The following is a 21,803-nucleotide window of genomic DNA, read 5'->3' as shown; positions in this document are numbered from 1 at the left end:
TCACACCATCTGGTTTATTTAGCTCTAAACCAAATATTATGAGGTGAAAACACTACTTTCTTCACCCTTACAACTAACCCCTTATTTGTTCATAGAGCATTTCCATCAAATTTGTCTTATTGTGAATTAATCTAAAACTATTCTAGATAACAAAACTGCATTTTGCAGGATACAAGAGTCACTTTTCCACCTTAAAATATCTTTAAAATTTATTAGAATATGCAGTAGCGGTGGGGTCACTATATAGTAAGGATATAAACAAGACTGAGTTATATGGTGCAAGGTGCTACACAGAGTAGCAATCAAACCTATCCCCAGCCTAGCATACAAACCATATATAATCAAAAGTATTGGGTATGCCACTTTAAATAGAAAGAAGAGTTATGACAAAACTTCAGTGATCAAATCAATGAGAAGAATGGATAAAATTGACAGAGAAGACCTTTTGATTTGAGATGAGATAGCATCAGGTCATGAGAAAAGAATTAACAAGACTACAAGCCTGAAGGATATTAAGAAACATAATTTTCCATGCAGATGCACCAACTTGTGGAATGGCCTAAAAGAGGGGATAATTAAATCTAAAACTATGAACAAAAAGCAAAGTCTAATCAATAGAAACAAAGAAACAGGATTCTGCATATGTAGCTCCTTTCCTGTACATTACAACCAAGTAAATGCAAAGGTAAAGGAAACAGTCAGGTGGGAATGAGAATTAAGACAGGTGCTACCAATGTGGGGGGGGGGGAGACACAGAGATGAAGAGGAAAGTTTGACAGCAACTAGATTGAAAAAGATAAGTACAACCCAACAGAGACAAGGTTAAATGAGATGGGCTTTTAAGTTCTTTGTTATTGATGGGGTGCCAGTGAGATGAACAAAATGGATACATATTACCCAACACAGAGGTCAGCTGAAATGGGAAATAAGCTATTTCCTTACTATGAGGTGAACATACATAAAATAGCCTGGTAGCAACTAGAATACATACAAATTTCATCCATCACATAAGTTATTACTTCTTTGCTATCTATGGAATGCCATGGAAATGATGGATACAGCTTGGTGGTAACTAGAATAAAACAAAAGGCACACATTTTGAGGCTTAAATGATATTGATTACAAACCTTACTATCAATGGGTTGTCACAGAGATGCAAAATGGGCTCGTATACTACCTAGAGGATACTATGGTGATGAGTAAATTAATGTACCTAACTATAGTATACATTTTCCCCCGTATATGGGAGGTAGCCTAGTCAAAAGGCATGCACCTGGAAGCAAATAAAATAAAGAAAAAAGTGCTATATAATATGGCTACCTCCCTTATAAAGGTATATAGACAGCTAGTTATACAATATGAAAAATATATAATGAGATAGGTTACCTCTGCCTACCAATGGGTTGCCAGAGATGAGTAAAATAGCCTGGCAGTAACCAAAAATACACAAGAGAACACAATATAGGAATGGTAAAATGAAACAAGATATAACTCCTTTGCTACAGATGGGATGTCACAAAAGATAAATAAAATAGGATAAAAGAACAAGAGCCATCCAATTTGAAGGGGGTTAACATAATTCAAATTTAAGCTTGACTATTCTATCTTTTGAAAGTGTTCCTTTCTAAGCATCTTCCTTACTTCTAATTCCTAATCTAGAGATATCCAATAATTTTTTTCTTAATTTCAAGTAATTGTGTTTCAAAAGCTTTTCCTGCTTTGGCAGAGACTAACCTAATAGTAAATCACCTTCCATTTCAAATTACCTTCTCAACAAAAGGGTATGGATAAGATACAATCCATATCTCACCTTCTGTGCCTCATGAGCAAGCTCCTCTTCCATTTGTTCAGCTCTGTAGGACACAGCAAGGACCACTTGGGTCACACCAGCTGCAACTAAGGCTTCAATCTGATGAAGAACGATGGGTTTGTTTGCAAATTCAACTAGAGGTTTGGGGCGACTTAATGTTAATGGTCGAAGTCGTGTGCCGTAGCCACCAACCAGGATGAGGGCCTTCATGTTGCCAAGTGCTAAATCTGAAATTTCAGTGTCTTTTGAGCAATGTTACAGTGACAGAATTAGGACACAAGCTTTCATCTTTCTCATCATATACATTTTCCAACCTCTCCCCTTCTCTCTCTCTCTCACACACACACAGTATTATAACTACAGAGTGAGAGACAAGACCCCATGACCATCACTCCTTTCCATTATACAGTGCTATAATTAGGTATATATACACATCCACACACTATATCATGTCTACTTCAGGTAGTGGCCTGGAATAAGACTAGCCTAACCACTACCTAAGTGCTTTGCATTTGGAAAGACAGGTGTGCAAAACTAATCTTTTATATTGTCAATACTAATTCATGAATAATTACATTATGCTGGTGGGGGCTACACAAAAACAAATCCAAAAATGCTGGCAGCAGCACAAAATCTACAATGCTAGATACAACCTAATAAGAATGAAGTACAATCCTTCCTCATTGCATCTGGTGTTTACATTTCTCCTGTGAAATATATATACTGTACATATACGTACACACACACATATATATATATATATCAGTAATGGGCCTATCCCACAACAAGATGCACACACACCAACTCTCTCCAAATTAACATACGAACAAAGATTGTCCAAATTGGAACTATCAACTCTGGAACAATGAAGAGAAAGAGGAGATCTGCTGACTATTTATAGAATCATGAAAGGAATGGAAATCCTAGATAGGGATGATTTACTAAAATGGGACAATGGGAAAACAAGAAGACATAAAAAAAAAAAAAAAAAAAAAAAAAACTATAAAAGAGATCTGAAAAAAGCCTCCCACATAGAGTACTGGGTACTTGGAATAAATTTGATAAAGAAACAGTGTGTGCAAACACTATTCAAAATTTTAAGAAAAAACTTGATGTTGATAGATACAAAGACAGTCACCATGAGCATAGCTCCCTTCCCATACAATACAACTAGGTAAATACACACATGGATAAAATATGTGGTACAAATGAGAGAAGCTGTATCTGCAAGACTGAACCTACTAATCATCCATACTTTCTCATAGTATATATATATATATATATATATATATATATTTTCTAAATCACTACAAACTCATTCCATGTAACTATTTTATCTATGAGAAATATTTTCAATATCCTCCAAAGAACATACATGAACTGTGCATTCTAAACAGATGAAACAATGTATACCTCTGAAAACTGGAATGCATTAGATGGGACCAATTAATACAAAGTCATCATTCAGTGATTAGTCACATATGAACCCAAACACTATCACCACTACCAACACATGCACTATGCCCTTTCTGTTGTAAGTTATTTCAATGCCTATATTTCTACACTGTTAAATGTATTACTTGAATAGACAAAATAATATGCTACACTACCATGCAACTGTGCACTCATCAATTCAACAATGTTCAGGCACTAGTAATGTCAGGAAGGTTAATGGGACAAGTAATAATCCAATGTAAAATACTTCTATTATACATCTAAACAAAGAATGAAGTCTGGGTGCAGTGGACACATGCCTGAATCCAATTTGATATTTTCTGTAGATTATTCTTATCCTTATTTATATGCATGAAATCTGATCCATTTTTCATATTGGATTATGAATAACAAACTACATTCTATATTTCTTTAGCTCAGTGTTTTTAACCTTTTTCTGATGACCACTCCTAGTGGTGAATTAGTAAAAGCTGCCTAACCCATAATTCTCCTTTATAAAATTTCAGGGTTCTGAACATTTATAAGTAATTCTAATATTTTGAATGTAAAAATATGTTGGCAGGAAAAAACAGATTCACTCATTTCAAATGCACAGTTTACTTATTCTTCCAGTGTTTTTAACCTTTTTTTGATGACCACCCCTAGTGGTGGATTGGTAAAAGCTGCCTAACACAGTCAACTCTCCTTCATAAAATTTCAGGGTTCTGAACATTTATTTGTAATTTTAATATTTTAAATGTACAAAAGGGATGTGTCATTGAATTCCTCCACGAATAAGGGGAACCAATCGACATTCACCGGCACTTGGTGAACTTTTACGGAGCCAAGGCAGTTGATGTCAGCACGGATATGAGACGAGTTCGTCGATTCCGTAGCGGTGACAGAGATGTGACAAACCACACTCCGAAAGTGCTTTCAGAAGGGGGTGATTACGTGGAGAATAAAAAAATGCTATGGCAAGAATGTCCGCTCGTTTTAATGGTGCCTCTCCCGTCTTCGTATATCTTCAACTTTTTGAGTTACGAATGAAAAAAAAAAAAAAAAGGCATTATTTTTGGAACTCCCCTAGCATGTCTCAAATAACTACCCTCATGCATTAGTTCAAATGTTTGTCTTGTTTGGGAGAGAATTTTATATATATATATATATATATATATATATATATATATATATATATATATATATATATATATATATATATATATATATATATATATATATCATAGGGTTATGGTTTATGAGGTATCTTATTTCCCAAAAACTATGTGATAATACATCGATGGTCACAAGATGCTTGGAAGCATTGTATTTGCCTCCTGGTTCCACTGAATAATAGCCTTTTCCCAGAAAGGTTTATTTCTACTTATTTTCGTGTAACTTTCCATGTGAGGGATTTGAGTCCAGGGCCCCGACATGGGTAAATGCCACCCCGGGGCAAGTCGAAAAGTGCCCCCCCCCCCACACACACACCACCACCACCACCACCACCACCACCACTACCACCACCTTCCACATTTGATGGTCACTAGCACGATTCACATCCACAAAACAACGTTACACACATTAAAACACACAACTCATGATGAATAAATCATGCATTAAAAGTACATTAGGGGGAATTTGCTTTACCTTTTCACCAAAAGTGCCGCCCCGGGGCATTGCCCCCCCCCCTGCCCCTCCCCGGGGCCCTGTCTGTGTCTGTTTTATAAGGTTCTAATGAGCGAAACGTCGTACAAGATTTAAAATTATGATCTCACACGATATTTTCTTTGATAGAAAATATACTTATTGCGAGAACGGTGTTTACAAGAAAATGGATGTTCAGTGCATTAGCACTTTACTTATACAGCTCGACTGATGGTTAGTAAACGCAGCGTATGATGCTGCTTATCTTAAAAAGATTTTTCTAAAAATATTTCTTCCGTATTCGTATTTCTCCTTGCGAGCACATGCTTATTTGTGAGAGACTTGATCAACGTATTCAGTTCTACACGCTGCCAATGAAATATAAGAATTGTAATGAAAACCATAAGATCTCTGTCAAATATGTCTGACTCGCAATCGCGGTTGATTCGAATCTAAGTGCGCGTAGTCTGAAACTAAGAAACATAAATTGTTTACGTGTTAAGACCTGTACACATGTCAATAAATAGATAAGAGGATGTGTATCTTAATGTCTCAAGAAACGAATATAATCTTGTAATCTGAGAGAAATGCGGTAGTCGAACCTACAACTAAACGAACGTGAGACCAGAACGCTTGCGATTACGCCACCTGCGCCGCAAGAGGGCGTCGAAATTCCAAGTTATTTGTAGTTTCCATGCAGAGAAAACAAACGAGGCCATTTAATAATTAAATTAGATTGAACGTCCGACTCGGTCGAGAAAATGCGTGCCTCGATCGACAAATCATGATTCACTGGACTTTGGTGAAAAACGTCCTAAGAAAATGCTCCCCCCCCCCAAAAAAAAAAAAAAAAAAAAAAAAAAAAAAACTGGAAGCCTCAACGTTTGCAACACATGATCAGTCTAAAGCGCTTACAAAACGCGTGAAACTTTTGGCACTTCTCTAACACTCCCAATTTCATTCACCTACATGGGAAGACGATATAAGTGACAGAAAAGATAAATGTAAAACAGGCCCGTAGTCAAACCAGAATACAACAGTTCACTGGGAAATCAAATAAAATCAACACCTGTGTCACAAACCAATAAACCAAGTCAGACTCACCCCAATTATTAATAGCAAACACCTGTCTCTTCGGAGGTGTGGGTTCGAATTCCATTATGGCTGCCACTATGGATTTCTAATTCCTTATTTTGCCACGCGAATTTCTAAACCTAAGCACCTACATTGGGTATTGCATTAAAATACATACTGTAGCTCATAATATGTGGTTAATGTTCCAAATATCATCTACTTAGTAAGACTTATATCAAAATAATAATAGATTCTTGAATTGTTAACCTTACGTAGCTCATAATATGTGGTTAATATGTTCCAAATATCATCTTCTTAGCAAGACTTGTTTCAAAACAGTAGATTCTTGAATTGATATCCTTACGTTCTCTTGTGTGTGCATGTCAACTAAACGCTGTTCCATTGTGACAAGATTATGCCGCTTTCAAATGCATTCATTTGACAATCAATGCGATTATATTGAGACCATATGCCAGGTGTAAATTAATTTGCTCTCGTAATCAATAACATATATGGTTGAAAAAGTAAATGTCTCACTGTATGTCAGAAACTATCAGCGACAAACTATTGCCATATACAGACCGCAAAATCACATATTGGTACGCTTGTTATTGTCATTACTTTGCCAACAGATGGTATGATGCTGGTATGCTCGCTGACTGTTTACAGTTTAAATGTAACGCTCCGAGACCAAACAATGCAGCAAGGTTTACTTAGACCTTGCAATGCAGTTCGCTGGAGGCATTGCGTAAGTCGACAACATTGGTGTGTGCAGTGGCGTAGAGGGAGGTGGGGGCGAAGGGGCGGTTTCCCCGGGCAAACCAATCAGATCGTTTGGGGAAAAGAACTTAATAAATTTTGTTTATTTACACCTAATTCGAATAGTGTTTATTTCATATTTCATCTCTGTTTACATATTCAAAATATCTTCCTTTCTCATAATATTTCTCCGTACTAAGGTTTATACTTGAATCTTTGGGGCATACTGTCAAGAGTCGGTCCCGGGCATCACCACACCTCTCCACGCGCACATGTGACCGTATTTTTAACGAGAAAACTGGAAAATATAGAATATAAACTGCTAGAATATTATCTTCAATTCAACTTGCACCAAAGGAAATCCACTCCTATTCATTTACCAAAGTCTGTGACATTGTACATCTGTATTATGTATAATGCATGCACATGCGTTTTAATTCTATTTGCACACAATCTGTTCCCCTTTACATGTATGTGTATTTGTATATGTTTATTACAAGCGCACACACGCACACTGGAAAGCAATGTCTCAGTATACGTAACCATCTTTTCATGAACACTGGCTTGCAACAGACATACGCACAAACGCCTGAAAGGTCAATGTCACAACGGTTTGTTTATCCCGAGGCAAGCGAGTCTCGAGACTAGCACTGCCATCCCATCTGCTTTGCCGCGCATTTGTCCTTTTCCAACCGGACCTACTTTCTTCCTCCTTTTTTTTTAACTCTGCTGCCCTTCTACCATTTCCCTTGGCAAATCATTAGCATGTTTCTAGTTGTACTCTTCTAAAAACTCGTTTACAATCCTTAAATCTTTGCTTACGCAATTTTCATAAATTTACAGACCAACGTTGGTTTGGCCGGACATGCCCTGTACATCCTCACCAACATGTTACAGTAACCATCTACAACAGTGCAAATGGATCTCATACTCATGCCCTGACGGCTAACAGTCCATATCACTATGAAGCTGGGGTCACATTGGCTCTTGATTCTAGCAACCATCACTGGAAGTAGGAATCCGTGCGAAGGGTTCCCGCGATTTCTTCAAAACAGATAACGTCACAATTCTACTTAGACGATTCAATTTCAGTCAGTAATTTTCGCCTATAGTCTGCAATCGCTATCACGCGTGCAAGCCCAAATTCGCTGCTAGTTGTGTGTGTATATAAATATAAATATATATATATATAATATATATACATATATACGTACATAAAGAAACATGTATCAATAGCCGGCGAAACTGATGACGGCAACCTTTGCATTAGTCGCTATACATTTTGAAGAGAGAACACGTTTTAATACAATTCGTACTATTTCATAATCTAAACTAATTGGAGTTTAGATTTTATTAATATGTCTCGTAAACATAATTACAAATAAACATCCAGTGATGTGTATATGCAATATATTCATATTAGTGGTGTAATCAAGTGTGTGGCGGAGAATGAAATGCGTGGAAGCTGCAGACAATTTCCCAGATAACTTTGGTCTTTCCACACTTTTGTTTACAACCAATTAACGGCGACCTGATACCCTACGGATGCAACTCTGTGTTGGTACGACGACACATTGTGGGGAATGACATAAACAGTTGACGCAAAACCGTCAACACGAAAGCCCGCCAAAATTTATTCTATAACAATCTCACCACTTTTACTTGGCTGCACTGATAAAACGTAAATTTATTATTTATAGGGGGGTGGTAAAGGATAGGAAGTTTTACCATGGAAAATAATATATATGCTCTTATTTTCAAATACGACAGTTTGCGCGAATTTGATCTTGCATTCGCATTTGATCGTCAGTTATCATGCGCTACCTTGAGGTAGTAAAGGAGATATTTAGGGAAGACAGCAAAAAGCAGGGACAGTAGAAACTAGAAGTGACAAAAAAAAAAAAAACTTTCAATGGATATTGGTCCCCAATCACAAAAATAATAATAACGAGTCTGGTCCGTAGGGGTGTAAATGAATTTCTTACGTAAAACTTTTGCAGTCCATACCCTTATTATGGTCTTAGTCTTGTGATAGTGCGTCATTGACATTACATCTAAGATTAAAATAAAAAATAAAAAATATGTTATTTCTTAACTTGACCAAAAACATCAAAAAGACTGAATGGTCCAGCATCTTCCGATAAAAATATAATCCTTTTGTCGCGCGCGCACACACACACACACACACACACACATACACTCGTGGCGCAGTGGTAGTTTCCGACTGCTACTACGGCGGTCTGGGTTCGAATCCTACCCGGTACTGAAATAATTTCAGTATCGCTGCGCTGCAGGTCGTTACTCTCGTGGGCGGGGAGTTGGGTGAGTGTGTGTGCGAGTGTAAGGTCACAGCATTACCCATAGATCGGTCATATATGAGTTTTGAGCTCTCTTCCGAGAGGGAAAAGCTGTCGATCATGAGTCCAACACGTGATTCAAGATCATAGTGAATCACATACACGCGCACACGCACACACACACACACTAAAGTATGTGAAGAAATACATTTTCCACATTGATGCATAAAGGCATGGAATATCTTAGAAAGGGATGTAGACCAAGCTGAAAAAAAAAACATTATTTCAAACCTAAATATGATAATTGGAATGTAGGGATATTAACGAAGTTGGAACCGTACATATACTTAAGGTCAGGTATAGTAAATTCCCTGTATACTACAACTAGGTAAACACACACACACACACATACATCTGTATGATAATTGGGCGAGTAGGAGATGGGACCCTACAAGCGTTGCTCTTTTCCTGTATACCAACATTGGGTAAATGCACGCATATGGAGAAGGTTATATTGATCGTTAATTTATCTTTGTTGGCACGTGTATGAACGTATGTATATATATATATATATATATATATATATATATATATATATATATATAATATATAATATATATATACATATATATAAATATATACATATATATATATATATATATAAATACATATATATATATATCACAACTCTACAAAAGGCTTTTTGAGTCCAAAATATCTAATTTTGATAATGGTAAATCAGTTCTTCATTTGAACTCGATAGGTTAGCAGGAATTCGAAATAAGACAAGACCGTCTTCCAAAAATATTTACTGTTGCCTTCAGCTTCACTGACTGGAAACTCGCATCGTTACAGGGGCCGAGAACGGTTTGAAGACAGTCTGAAGACCCTCAACGGTCTTCAGACCCCTCTCTGGGAAACTTGAAATTATTGTTTGTGTTTTGTATTTAAGTGGGGCTACTTCTATGCCATCGGCTGAAAGTAACGGTAGAAGAGGCCAGTTGACTTGTATGAAATTTCTTTTCGTGAAAAGAGTTGGAGGGAATACAGTTGAGGTTACACTAGAGAGATTTTGCGCGCGATCTGGAGATCCACCTCCCGGTGAAAAGTTTTGAACCGAATAGCAGGGAGATGGTCTTCTCTGGGTTTAATCTTGCAATTTAACCACCACCATCAGTTCCCCGTCACCGATCCTCCTACCATCGAGAGGAGTCATCGACCAACGAAAACGGGTAAGGAAGGTGTGGATGCGGATGTCTGGTTGTTGGAATCACCGAAAGTTACCAGGATAAGGAACGGTCCCTCATTTTCGTGACTAACATGACCTCGGAGTGGCTAGAACCGACTTGTTACCTAACCCTTCTTGACCACGGTTTGCCTAACAACAGCAGGCAAGGTGAACGACTGTCCTGCTGTTGCTACCTCCCACATCCTCACTTAACTGTTACATAACGACTTAGAATGCTTTCGTACTTTGCTATTCCTCGTGCATTATACATACATGGTTTCCCCCAACTAGTTCCTTGTTCCTGTACAACCAGCTACTGTCTAATGCATGGACATTTTTTTTAAGTTTGTCTGCACTGTATAATATCCAATGGAATCTTAATAATCATCCTTGAACGCATAATGTTCCCTTCAAGGTTACGCGGAACGCACTTAAGCTGAACACGCATGCGGTGATGGAGAAATTTCAACTCAAAAGAGATTGATAAGTCTAGGTCCTTCGTGGTGCATAAGTCCTTCAGTGCCAAAGCGCACTATACTAAATGTTACGCAGAAATGGATGTCGCATGACCTAATTTTTCGCCCAAAGTGAAAAGGTCTCAGTTCGTTGAAGTTTCATAACATGTCAAACTAGTCTTGCATATGCCATTGTATACAGCCGGCCTATCGCCGCAGGGAAGGGGACGGGGCATTTCTTGATGCATGATGAAATGTCAGCTCCGTCGAACGTCATGGCCAGGCAGGAGTCACGGGTGAATGACTAGTACATGGCCACTACCTTCAAGCTCAGTTAAAAGAGACCTCGTCCCCACCAAACATGTGGCTTCTATCCTGTATACTATTTACCTATATACCAAGGACCTCTTGCCCCTTATAAGAGAGGTATCTAAGTCAAAGCCACGCACCCACTCCCATCCACCATCCACCCATTGTTTCCCTCCCATCTTAGCTCCTCGTGGATGAAGGATCATCCCTGTTCCCTGTCCACTGCCAGGGTCAGTAGCAATGCAGTACATCCATCCAGTACAATACAGTACTGTGTACACAGTGCATCCACAAATAGTTAAAATACGCACGCTACACGGGAGGGGCATGCCCTACCTCTCCAGTCTTGACCCCGAGCTCAGAGCACAGGTAATCTTCAGCGTCTACCTGCGACGCAGCATTCTTGTTTGGTTAGCAAGTCAACTTGGGGTTTGTTGCCTGAAGGCCTTGGATACCTGCGAGCATCATGAAGTGATTCATGAACCATGTTAATGATAAACCTATAACTTTTTATGTACACAAATGAATGTACTTTAATATTACCTCCATCCGAGAAAAAAAAAGTGCAAGCGATTATATGAAAAACTATGTAACGATAATAACAATTGTTGCTTCAGGTTACACTAAGTGGAAAGCCCGCAGCCAAGCAAAGAGGTAAGTGGCCCCTATCGGGTAAATATGATGGTTCAGCTGAGCGTGGGCACTGCAGTGTGTTCCAAGCGACGCAATACGCTGTGATCGTAACAAAGGTTTCTATTGCAAGAATGCTTACGAATAACTGTTATAAATAAAGACATTTTGGTAAAGAATTGTACTGTATATGCACGAGTATCAAAAAAGGGTAAATTAATCTCTGTTGACTATCATGGACTTGTAAAACTTAATTTGGGTAATTTCTTTTAAATACGATCCACTTGGAACGTGTTTCAAATTACGAGGCACACTCAGATTGAAAGATGGAAAACAAAGGACTCGTATGCGAGTAAATTAATGACGAAAACGAGAAACACGTTTGTTGTATAACAATAAAGACGAAGAATTTATATGCAACAATAAAGTTATAAGCAAAGAAGAAACTGAAGTTACAAATATATCCACACTTTACAGTCACCTAACGAAAAGGTTTGATGACAAAGATTAACCGAAAAAAGACAACTGTAAGGATAAGATAAATTATCAGCCAAAGAAAAAAAAAAAAAAAAAAAACTCATGACTAAGTTCGAATTATGCGACAGTGCTACGCTGATGAGATAATGAAGATCTAATGAATAAACAAATTCAGAATGTAATCAGGAAACAAAAATAATATGAGCATGTGACAAGTACCGAAGCCAGAGATGATCAACATCACTACACCTTGAAATGCATACATACATACATATACCAAAGGCTTTTTCCCCCTACACGGGGGGTAGCCAAAAAGAAAAAGGCATAGAAACAACTCCCACCCATTCCATTTTCTATATATTCCACTCCCCTCCACCCTCCTCCCTCCCTCTTATCTTGGCACCTCCTGGATGACGGGTCATCCCTGCATCCTGTCCACTGCCCTGGGTCAGAGGCAGTGTCGCAAGACACAGCACATCCACAGCAAGGCCGCTTCATAAATTCGGCGACCCCCCTCTCCGTCCCCCATGCAGAAAAGGAGAAGACGGGGAGAAATACCTTCGGGAAATGCAATAGTGATAATCATCACATTGGAAGCCAATGCAGGGAGTCGCGTTACATCACTCACACGCCGACTCCACTCCCACTAGTTCTCTGACCAAGCCTCCATGCAGCCACCCTTCCCATCCCAAACAGTTTGCGGTAGAATCGGTCGATTTGCTCTATCCATGAGTTCTGTGTGCGTCGCGTTCGTCTCCACCGAAGGTGTAATAAATCTCAAGGAAACACTGTACATGTTCACCAGGAAGTGATTTCACGAATTACCGGAAACAAGCCTTGACTGAGTCTCACGAAGCAGTTGCTGGTTTGATACAATTTCATGCTAGCGATATTCAATGATTCTCCGAAGGCATTATGAACTAAAGAGATTGAAAAAAAAACCCTCCTCAAGTCAGGATTTAATGTCAATGTCTCACATCCGTAGAACAAGACAGGGGACAAAAGCGGACAGATTATTCGATCCAAGTCTTTCTGCGTAAGTAATGACACCGCCATATACTCTGGCTGAGCGAGCCCTTAGTGATGAGTCATGTCAGCTATGTAGAAATCATTAAGAACCATTAGAAAGCCAATCTAACTAAGAGGAGGCAATTTCTACACCTTGTATAAAAGAAACGATGTACCGTACAAATTACGACATTTACAAGCTTCAGATCGAGGGTCCTGTTGTCCATAACTTAATCATAAACATCTGTGGATGGAGATATTCCATGGAAGCGTAGATGTATGTGTTCCCGCTGACATTCTCTCTAGCTCACTCCTCTTATATGGAGGGATCACGGAACGATAAAACAAATGGAAGGTCGGTAGATCCATCTTTGAGTAGAAAGTGATGACTGATTCTCTTCCCATTTTCCTCAGTCTAAACCTGAGTGAAGAGTTGTTAGAATATTTACGAAGAATGAAGAATGTCTGTGTCATGCACTGCATGTACGTGTCTCACTAGTGATGGATGGGCTGAAACGGTTGAATCTTTTAGTCGACATAACAAGTCTATAATGGCCCGTATCTCCCCTGGGGTTCGACAAAGTGACTGCAGGGCATGTCTACTTAAAAGTTGACATCCACAATATGTAGCATTTGTTCAAGAAGCTTGAAATCACCTCCAAGATAATTAGATAAATCATCCTGAGAGTGAAAACAAGAGTTTCCGTCTTGACTAACCCGTTTTGGGGCATCACAGGGACCGTCCGCACTATTCATAACTTGTCAGGTATTCAAGAAGCTCACACTAGTATGACCATATGGGTCAACAAATGAATGGGGTTAAAGGAGTGAAACTATGGTTCATTAATTGCTCAATTATAATACAGCCCTTGGCGTCTGACTTGAAGCTACTACACAGCATCGACTTGACCTTGTTTTCTGTGCTTTAGTTTTAGACTTCGACTGGTAGATAACGTTTTTGTTTACGTGGTTCCAGTGGTAAAAGTTTAATTTTAGTGGTTAAAAGATTTTTTTTTTCCGAAAACAAGAATGCTCATTGACCGAGCGGGTTAGAGCGTTGCTACTTACGGCGGAGGTCGACGTGACATGTGTTTGAACTCTGCCACCAGCGAGTTGGACCACGGGCATGGTTCATTAAATTCCACGCTACAAAGTCCTCTGTAAGGGGCACCGTCGTAGCCTCCTGATAGGGGGTGTTTGCGACGTTAAACCGAATTATCATCCTCAATAAGCTTCTCTTTCATGATACTTTTCTTTTCAGCTTGCACAATCTTCCACACGAGGTCAATAATTTTCAACTTTTTTTGGCACTGTTGCCCTAGATGACAATATCAAAAGCTGATATTTCATGCTTCATATCCAAAAGGGTCAAGGAATCGCCAACGTGACCCTTGCAGTCAACCTTCATGTTTCTTGTGGCGGACTCTTGACAACTCACGATTTTCTTGTGCGTCGCCCCCATGGAACTTCGCACGTTGTGATGATGTGCGAATTGATTTCTGGTCGGCTGCAGAATTTCTCAAACTATAAAAGAAATTCTGTACTATTGCGTCTGAAACTAAACTCTAATACCATTAGAAATTCCATTCATCCAGTTTGGTTAAGTAATGGTAAAGTTATGGAATATTTTTGTGCTTCTCGTTTGGGCAGCCATAAGTTTTGGAAATGGACGGTACCGCCAACTAATCAAAGGTTGGGGGGAAATAGCCCAGTGTAGCCCCTTTATGCTACCTCAGGAGGATCACCAGGAGGCATTCCTTCCTCCGAAGCAATGTAGCAAGCAAGCAAGCAAGCAAGTAAAAGCGAATAAATCCCGTCGAAGGACTTGCGCGAGATGAAACATTTATAAACCACCCCAACATTTTTAAGTTATAATCCTCAGTCGAGGCAGCAGCACACACTGGCTACTGAATAGTTTCCTTCAGGTGACTGAAATAAACACGTCCCACATCGTTGGGAAAGATTAAACCCGCTCGCTAACTGCTGAAGGGAGTATCCTGGAAAAGCCCAAATAAATAGATGTCATTCAACACTGAGATAGATCTAAACTTGTGTCGCGAAAGATTCTCCCGCAGATTTCCCGAAGATTGAAGAATCCCGCCTCGACCCGAGCTTGGAAAAGTGAAAGGTCTCACGAAAGAAGAGAGCGGATTGTGTCGTTTGCACTGAGACGAAACGCCCCTTCAGCCGTCATTGTGCACCATGAGTCGGCGCCATGGAATGAGGTCGTCCGCAAAAGATTAATACACAGTTGTGTACGTCCAGGCCTTCGCAAAGGACGAAGTCTGACTTGACCTGGCGTTGCCGAAGACGACTACTGCATGTTCCTGTTCATATTAGTATTAGTAGTAGTAGTAATACAGCAGAGGCCACCATACACATCATAATAATCAAATGTCCAGTTTTGGTCAAATATGTGGAGAATACGTACAGGGAACCAGCAAAACTATACGTCACCAAAAGAGTTGGGAAGAAAGAGGCGAAAATGGAGGTCATCAATTCAACAGAAAGTACTACCCCGGGAGACCCGGTGGCTATGGCATGTACGCTCTTGGACTCATGCACCTGCAGCAGAGTGTGCAATATGAAGACACCAGGGTTAAACAGGTAGAATATGCAGATGATCTCACGGTGGCAAGGAAAGTAGCGAATGTAAGAATGAGGTGGGATTTCGTGCAGACACACGGTCTGCATCTGTGTTACATCCCGAATGCAAAGAAATCTGTGCTCATAGTGAAGCCAGATTACTTTGAGGAGGCCGAAAATCTCTTTAAAAATAGTGAAATGAGGGTAACTAAACAGGAAGACATCTTGGTGTAGTGATCGGTTCTGAATCCTTTAAAAACCAATATGTCAAGACAAAGTGAACGAATGGGTGGTGGAAATTAGGCTACGAGCCAACTTTGCAAAGACTGAACCGCAGGCGGCATATGCGCATTTATATATGGTGTTCAACACAAGTGGATTTACATCTTATGAACGGTCCCAAACATCACCGAATTATCAGGTCCTCTTGAAGGAACCATCAAAAATGAGCTAATTGCGGCCATCGCCAACGGACGGATACCAAACAAACAGGAAAGAAAAATAATTGAACTTCCATCAAAAATAGGAGAGCTAGGCATCTTAAACTCGCTAAACCTTGCCATCATATAGCACCAAAACTCCTTGAATCTCACGTCCTTCCTAAAAGACATCATGTCACACGGTCAACACGAGACCAACGTGGATGAAATCAGAGAAATTAGAAAAACTTATCAAAGGGCACGGAAGTGAGGCAGGAGGAGCAGCTTCGCACTTTATTAGATCAGCTATCGAATCATATGGAAAGAAAGACAGCAATGGTACAGAAAGATGGGGTGTCCAATAAGCTGACAGCACTACCAATCAAGGTAAAGGGATTCAATCTAAACAAAAGAGAATTCACGGATGTCATTGCCCTAAGGTATGGTTGACCATTGGAAACGCTACCTGACAGATGTTCCTGTAGTACACAATTTGATCCAAACCTTGCGATGATATGCAATCAGGGTGCATTCATCTGCATCAGACATGAGGAGATAAGGGATCTCACTGCCCAAATGCATCGGGAGGTATGCAAGGATATGACCATCGGACCAGCGCTACTCCCCCATAGGAAGGGAGAACTTCATGCACTGCACTTCCAACACACCAGATGAAGCACGCGTGGACGTCAGCGCAAGAGGTTTTTGGATATGGGGACAACTGGCCTTCTTTGACATAGGAATGTTTGGTCCAATGGCCCCCTGTTACAATAGCTTTACTATTGAGGCGCCCCACTCCCGAAATGAGAATGAGAAAACCAGGATGTACAAGGAGCGTATACAGAATGTGGATCAGGGTTCATTCACTCCGATAACCTTCACAACTTCATGCAGGATGGATCCAAGAGCAAAGGCAGAGGTCTAGCGGATGTGATGGCAGAAAAAGAAACAACCAAAGAGCGGTATTGTAGTGTGGATGAGATGTAGACTATTATTCTCACTCTTAAGATCAGCTCTCCTATGCCTGAGAGGTACCAGGTCCCCGCCTCCTAAATCAGCACATATACAAAAACCTCTATTTTGAGCAGACTGTAGTAGAAAATAGGATATATGAAAGTTTGTATTAGGCTTCTTTAAAGTAAGGTAATACAAAATATAAGAGGGTAGTCGACCAGTCATTGGCGAGAGAAGGGCCAAAAAACTGTGTCTGTGGGAGACAAATGCGGACTGCTTTCACTACAACAGTTCCACGAGGATGGAGGTCGTAAAATGTAGTTGTTGTTGTTGTTATTGTTAAGCCGACAGCATCGTTGGGTTATGACAACTGAGTTCCGTGAGTGTGTGCGCGTGTGTGTAAGAGAGAGAGAGAGAGAGAGAGAGAGAGAGAGAGAGAGAGAGAGAGAGAGAGAGAGAGAGAGAGAGAGAGAGAGAGAGAGAGAGAGAGAGGAGAGAGAGAGAGAGAGCAACAAGTGGGCCAGTATGGTATCCGCTCGATCTCATTAGGCGGCACTTTCACTAAAGCCGGACAAGTTTCGAGAGCGAGGAGCTCGCGCACAGATCCTACAGACACTGTGATATGTACTATATAATCGAAAGTTTCTCACGTTTCTTACGGCAAACCTTCTTGGGTTAATAGCGCACTGTTTACATTTAGTTGTGACGACAGATAATCAAATTAAATTTTGAAAAGGTGACGTATCGATCGACTGAGACTACAAGGCCAAAGGTCTTCCTCAAAGCCACGTAGCGCACACAATATTTTGGAGTTTTTGTTATATTGTATATCAGATCAGTAGCGATGGTGCAATACGGCGTTTATAGATCGGCGTCGCTCAACGCCTCCACGAGTTAAAATAAATATGTCTACACCTTCATCTTGCTGGTGATTAAATATCGAACATAATCCTCTTAGCCCCGTTGTACTGAACTTCAGATTTTTTGTTTGTTTGAGGACAGACTATTCTATTCAGCTTATAGCTCCCCTAATACCTCGCTCGGTGGCTGAGTGGTAAGGGCGTCGTTACTTGTGGCAAAGATCGAGGGGATGACGGTTCGAACCCTGCCACCGGGGAAGTTGAACCAAGGGCATGGTTCATTAAATTTTACGCTGTAAAGTTCGCTGTAGGGGGCACCGTCCTAACCTCCGGATAGGGTGGAACTTGTGACGTTAAACCATATCATCATTATCATCACAACCTTCCCTCCCAGCCAAGAGGTTGATTTTTTTTTTTTTTTTTTTTTTTTTTTTTAAATCCTTCGTTCCTGGCCAGCCCGACAATGGGCGAACTTGACCTTTCTTGGTTTGCTTGAGACTTCGGAAAGACAAAAAGACCTGTTGGCTCAACTGCTGGCGCTTCTCCAAACCCATCCATGGGTACGTCCGCTTGTACATGTTGACCTTGGTCTGGAGAACATTGATTGCGTGTTCTTTAGGGGTTTCCTAGGCCAAGAAAAAAATTCATTTTCTTTCGGAAAGAAGAGGAAGAAAAAGAAGAAGAAGAAGAAGAAGAGATGCAAGATGTACAAGCTGAAGAGGAAGAGGAAGAAGTACAAGACGAAGAAAAAGAAGACGACGTCGCTGAGCAGGTTTCCTCCCAAGAATTTCGGTTACCCAACGTTGTGCTCACCATACCTTTTATTCGTTCCTCTTCCAGTGCGGAAAACGACCTTCCGTGGTGATTAGAAATGTACCTACAAGCACCAATTCTAACCCTGGAACCTAAATGCTTGGGTTCCATATGCTATACTGTAGTTTCTTTGGGTCAATGCTCTGAACCTGTGTTTGTGGTCTTTCGAAGATGGTTCAAGAAAAACTAAGCAGCTGCCGTACCCAGAAATATCATTAGCCTAACTTTTGTTTGCTTTAGATGATGATTTTTTCCAGATGTTTCGGAATCTCGTATCATTTCGATATTTTTCACACGATCAGTTGCTGTTGTACCCTTCGCTAGTCAACGTACAGATTGTAAAACTAAATTAACTGAATATAGTGATATTAACAGTCGTTATGGAGCCCTGAGGAAAGGTAGTGATGGCTTATAAAAACCATAGCTCTCTAGTAGGGGTGTCACTACTAGATGATTCGTTTGAAGTCTTCCATGAGATATGGATCAGAGAAATTCAGATTCTCTTTAGACTTCACACGAATCATGTAGTAGTGACACCCCTACTACATTTGGTTACTCCGGAGTCACCATTTGATGTGGTTGGTTACAACATCATGGTAGAGACAACTGTTCTTAGGTGAAGAGATTTAAGCTTTCATAAATCCTTCACCTACGGACAATTGTCTCTACCATGATGTGGTAACCAGCCACATCAGCTCCTCGCGGATTCGAGTGAGAGTAGAGTAACCAACGCAAAACACTTTCCCCGTCTCCCTTCTGATTCCGGTTCTTCCTCCAGCGCCCTACGCGGATCCGAGTTCCAAGCCCTTCCGTCCCGGGTGGGACTTTTTCCCACTTATTCCATCAACCGCCAGACTATTTCATTCATCTCCGTGGGTTCCTATCGGTAGCAAAGATGCAATAGCCCATCTCGATTAACCTCTACAGGGTGGAACTTTTACTTTTGTTTTGACCACCGCCTGGTTAGCTCATCTCTTTGCCACTCCTTCGGCAGGGAAGTCTCCCTCCCGCCGGGTGTCCTGGCTTAACCACCTGGTCCTCCATCATTTCACGCCGGGAAGAGTACCACGAGAGCAAATGATGCTCTTCCCCTCATCCCCCGAGGGAAGAAGAAGAAGACGAAGAAGAAGAGAGAAAGAAAAAAAGAAAAAAAAAAAACGAAAAAAAAAAAACGAAGTTTTGCCGCCAGGTGTCACTGGAATTACAGGACCTCGTGAATTCACTTTCAGTAAATCAATGCATCAATCACACTAACATCATACAAAGCCGTTCCGGCCCATGCATATTCTGTACTTCACCAGAATCACGTTGTAACCTATTCGAAAGAAATTTGAAAGGAAAATATCGAGGTGGGAAAAAGGGGGGAGGGAGGAAAGGAGGGCAGCCTAGGGGAGAGAGAAAATAAGAAAAAGATGGGAAAGAAGACGAAGAAGAAGACGAAGAGGAAGAAGAAGAAGAAGACGAAGAGGAAGAAGACGGAGAAGAAGAAAAAGAAGAAGAAAAAGAAGAAGACGAAGAGGAAGAAGAAGAAGAAGAAGAAGACGAAGAGGAAGAAGACGGAGAAGAAAAAGAAGACAAAGAAGAAGAAAAAGAAGAAGACGAATAAGAAGAAGAAGAAGAAAAAGAAGAAGACGAATAAGAAGAAGAAGAAGAAAGAGAAGAAGAAACGTGACAGAGTAGGGTCCAGGTCAACAAAGCTGGGTAAATGGATGCAAGCATGCTGCGGACACGACAGCGACAGTTGCTAGGTGGGAAGCAAGATGCAGACTACTCAGGACCTTGGTGGCGATGTAGCAGTGCGTTTGCAACCAACCCGCCGGTTACTCGTGTCGAAAAGGAATTTTGGGGACGAAAAATATCCAAAGGCTCTATTCACGCGTTGTGGTCTGAAATCATATAAGGGCTCATATCTTTTGAATGCTCCAAAAAAAAAAATTTTCTGTACACTAAAAATCATTTTATGCTTTTTAAACATGGATAAAATATACACGCATAATTATAACACACATACCAGTATTTCTTTAATTATAGAAACTTAAAAAAGGCTACTTATATCTACACAATCAACACAAAAATATAAAGCGAAAGGTAGATAGATGCTGATAAATGCCACCCCCCCTACCCCCAAGACACACAACTCGTGACCCTTCCATTTGCATCACTGCTGATGTCTCCAGTAGTTGGTTGCCACGTCTCGGTATTCCAGCCTCCTCCCACTACCTTGCCTGGTTGGGTCATCCGCCCGGCCTTCCCCGCCGGCCCCCCCTCCCTCCCCTCCCTTCCCCTCCCACCGTAGTGGGCAGTGGTACCGGCTTCCTCTCCCACTGCCTCACGTAGACACCAAACTCAGTAAAGGTAACCGCGTGTCGTCGCCGTCCTCTCCCTGAAACGAGTCTAGTATCTCGATAGCCACTTCAGTGCCCTGACTAGGATCACAGCTTTCAGCACACTTAGCTCCTTCCTGTGGCCCTGACCATCTCCCCACTCCCCGTCAATGTCCCCCATCCCTCTCCATCGTCTTCCCACGTTTCCAGTCCCGACACTCCTGAGTAGCCGTCCTTGCAAAAGCACTCGCATCAACTATACTTTCACTATCAACGTACCATTCTCCTTGCGCCTCATGTTATTACACTCGGACACCACACACGGACGCACGCACGCACAAACAACATAGTGATACAGTCCAAGCTGGAAATATATATGAATTTAAATCTAGGTATGATAATTGGAGAATAAGGTGATACAGTCCAAATTAGAACCATAAATGAAATTCAAGTTAGGATAATTGGAGAGGACTCAATGAACTATACATGCATGCATGCACACATACATACACACACATTTCTATGCGTAATATATATATATATATATATATATATATAGAGAGAGAGAGAGAGAGAGAGCACGCCTATAGACAAACCCGTGCAATTAATTTGTAATCCTCTTGAGTATTTACTAATTTCTAATTACTTGCTTTTTTGGGAGTTATTTTTTTCATAATTGTATAGACCTTGTAACAATTTACAGCTTTTCTAATTCTCTA

General features: G+C 40.5%; 1 protein-coding gene across 1 annotated transcript in view; it reads right to left on the bottom strand.

Moving 5' to 3' along the window:
• Nucleotides 1–21,803, bottom strand: part of LOC143023077 (mannose-1-phosphate guanylyltransferase catalytic subunit beta-like) — a 53,225-nt gene that overhangs the window by 8,825 nt on the left and 22,597 nt on the right. Inside the window, exon 2 of the mRNA XM_076181558.1 lies at nt 1,811–2,037. Within this exon, the coding sequence (XP_076037673.1) occupies nt 1,811–2,037 (227 nt within the window). The remainder of the gene's footprint in view (nt 1–1,810; nt 2,038–21,803) is intronic.

Source organism: Oratosquilla oratoria, unplaced genomic scaffold, assembly GCF_046742065.1.
Source record: "Oratosquilla oratoria isolate Oo_2021 unplaced genomic scaffold, ASM4674206v1 SCAFFOLD311, whole genome shotgun sequence".
NCBI lineage: Eukaryota > Metazoa > Arthropoda > Malacostraca > Stomatopoda > Squillidae > Oratosquilla > Oratosquilla oratoria.
This window is presented reverse-complemented; position numbering and strand designations above follow the sequence as displayed.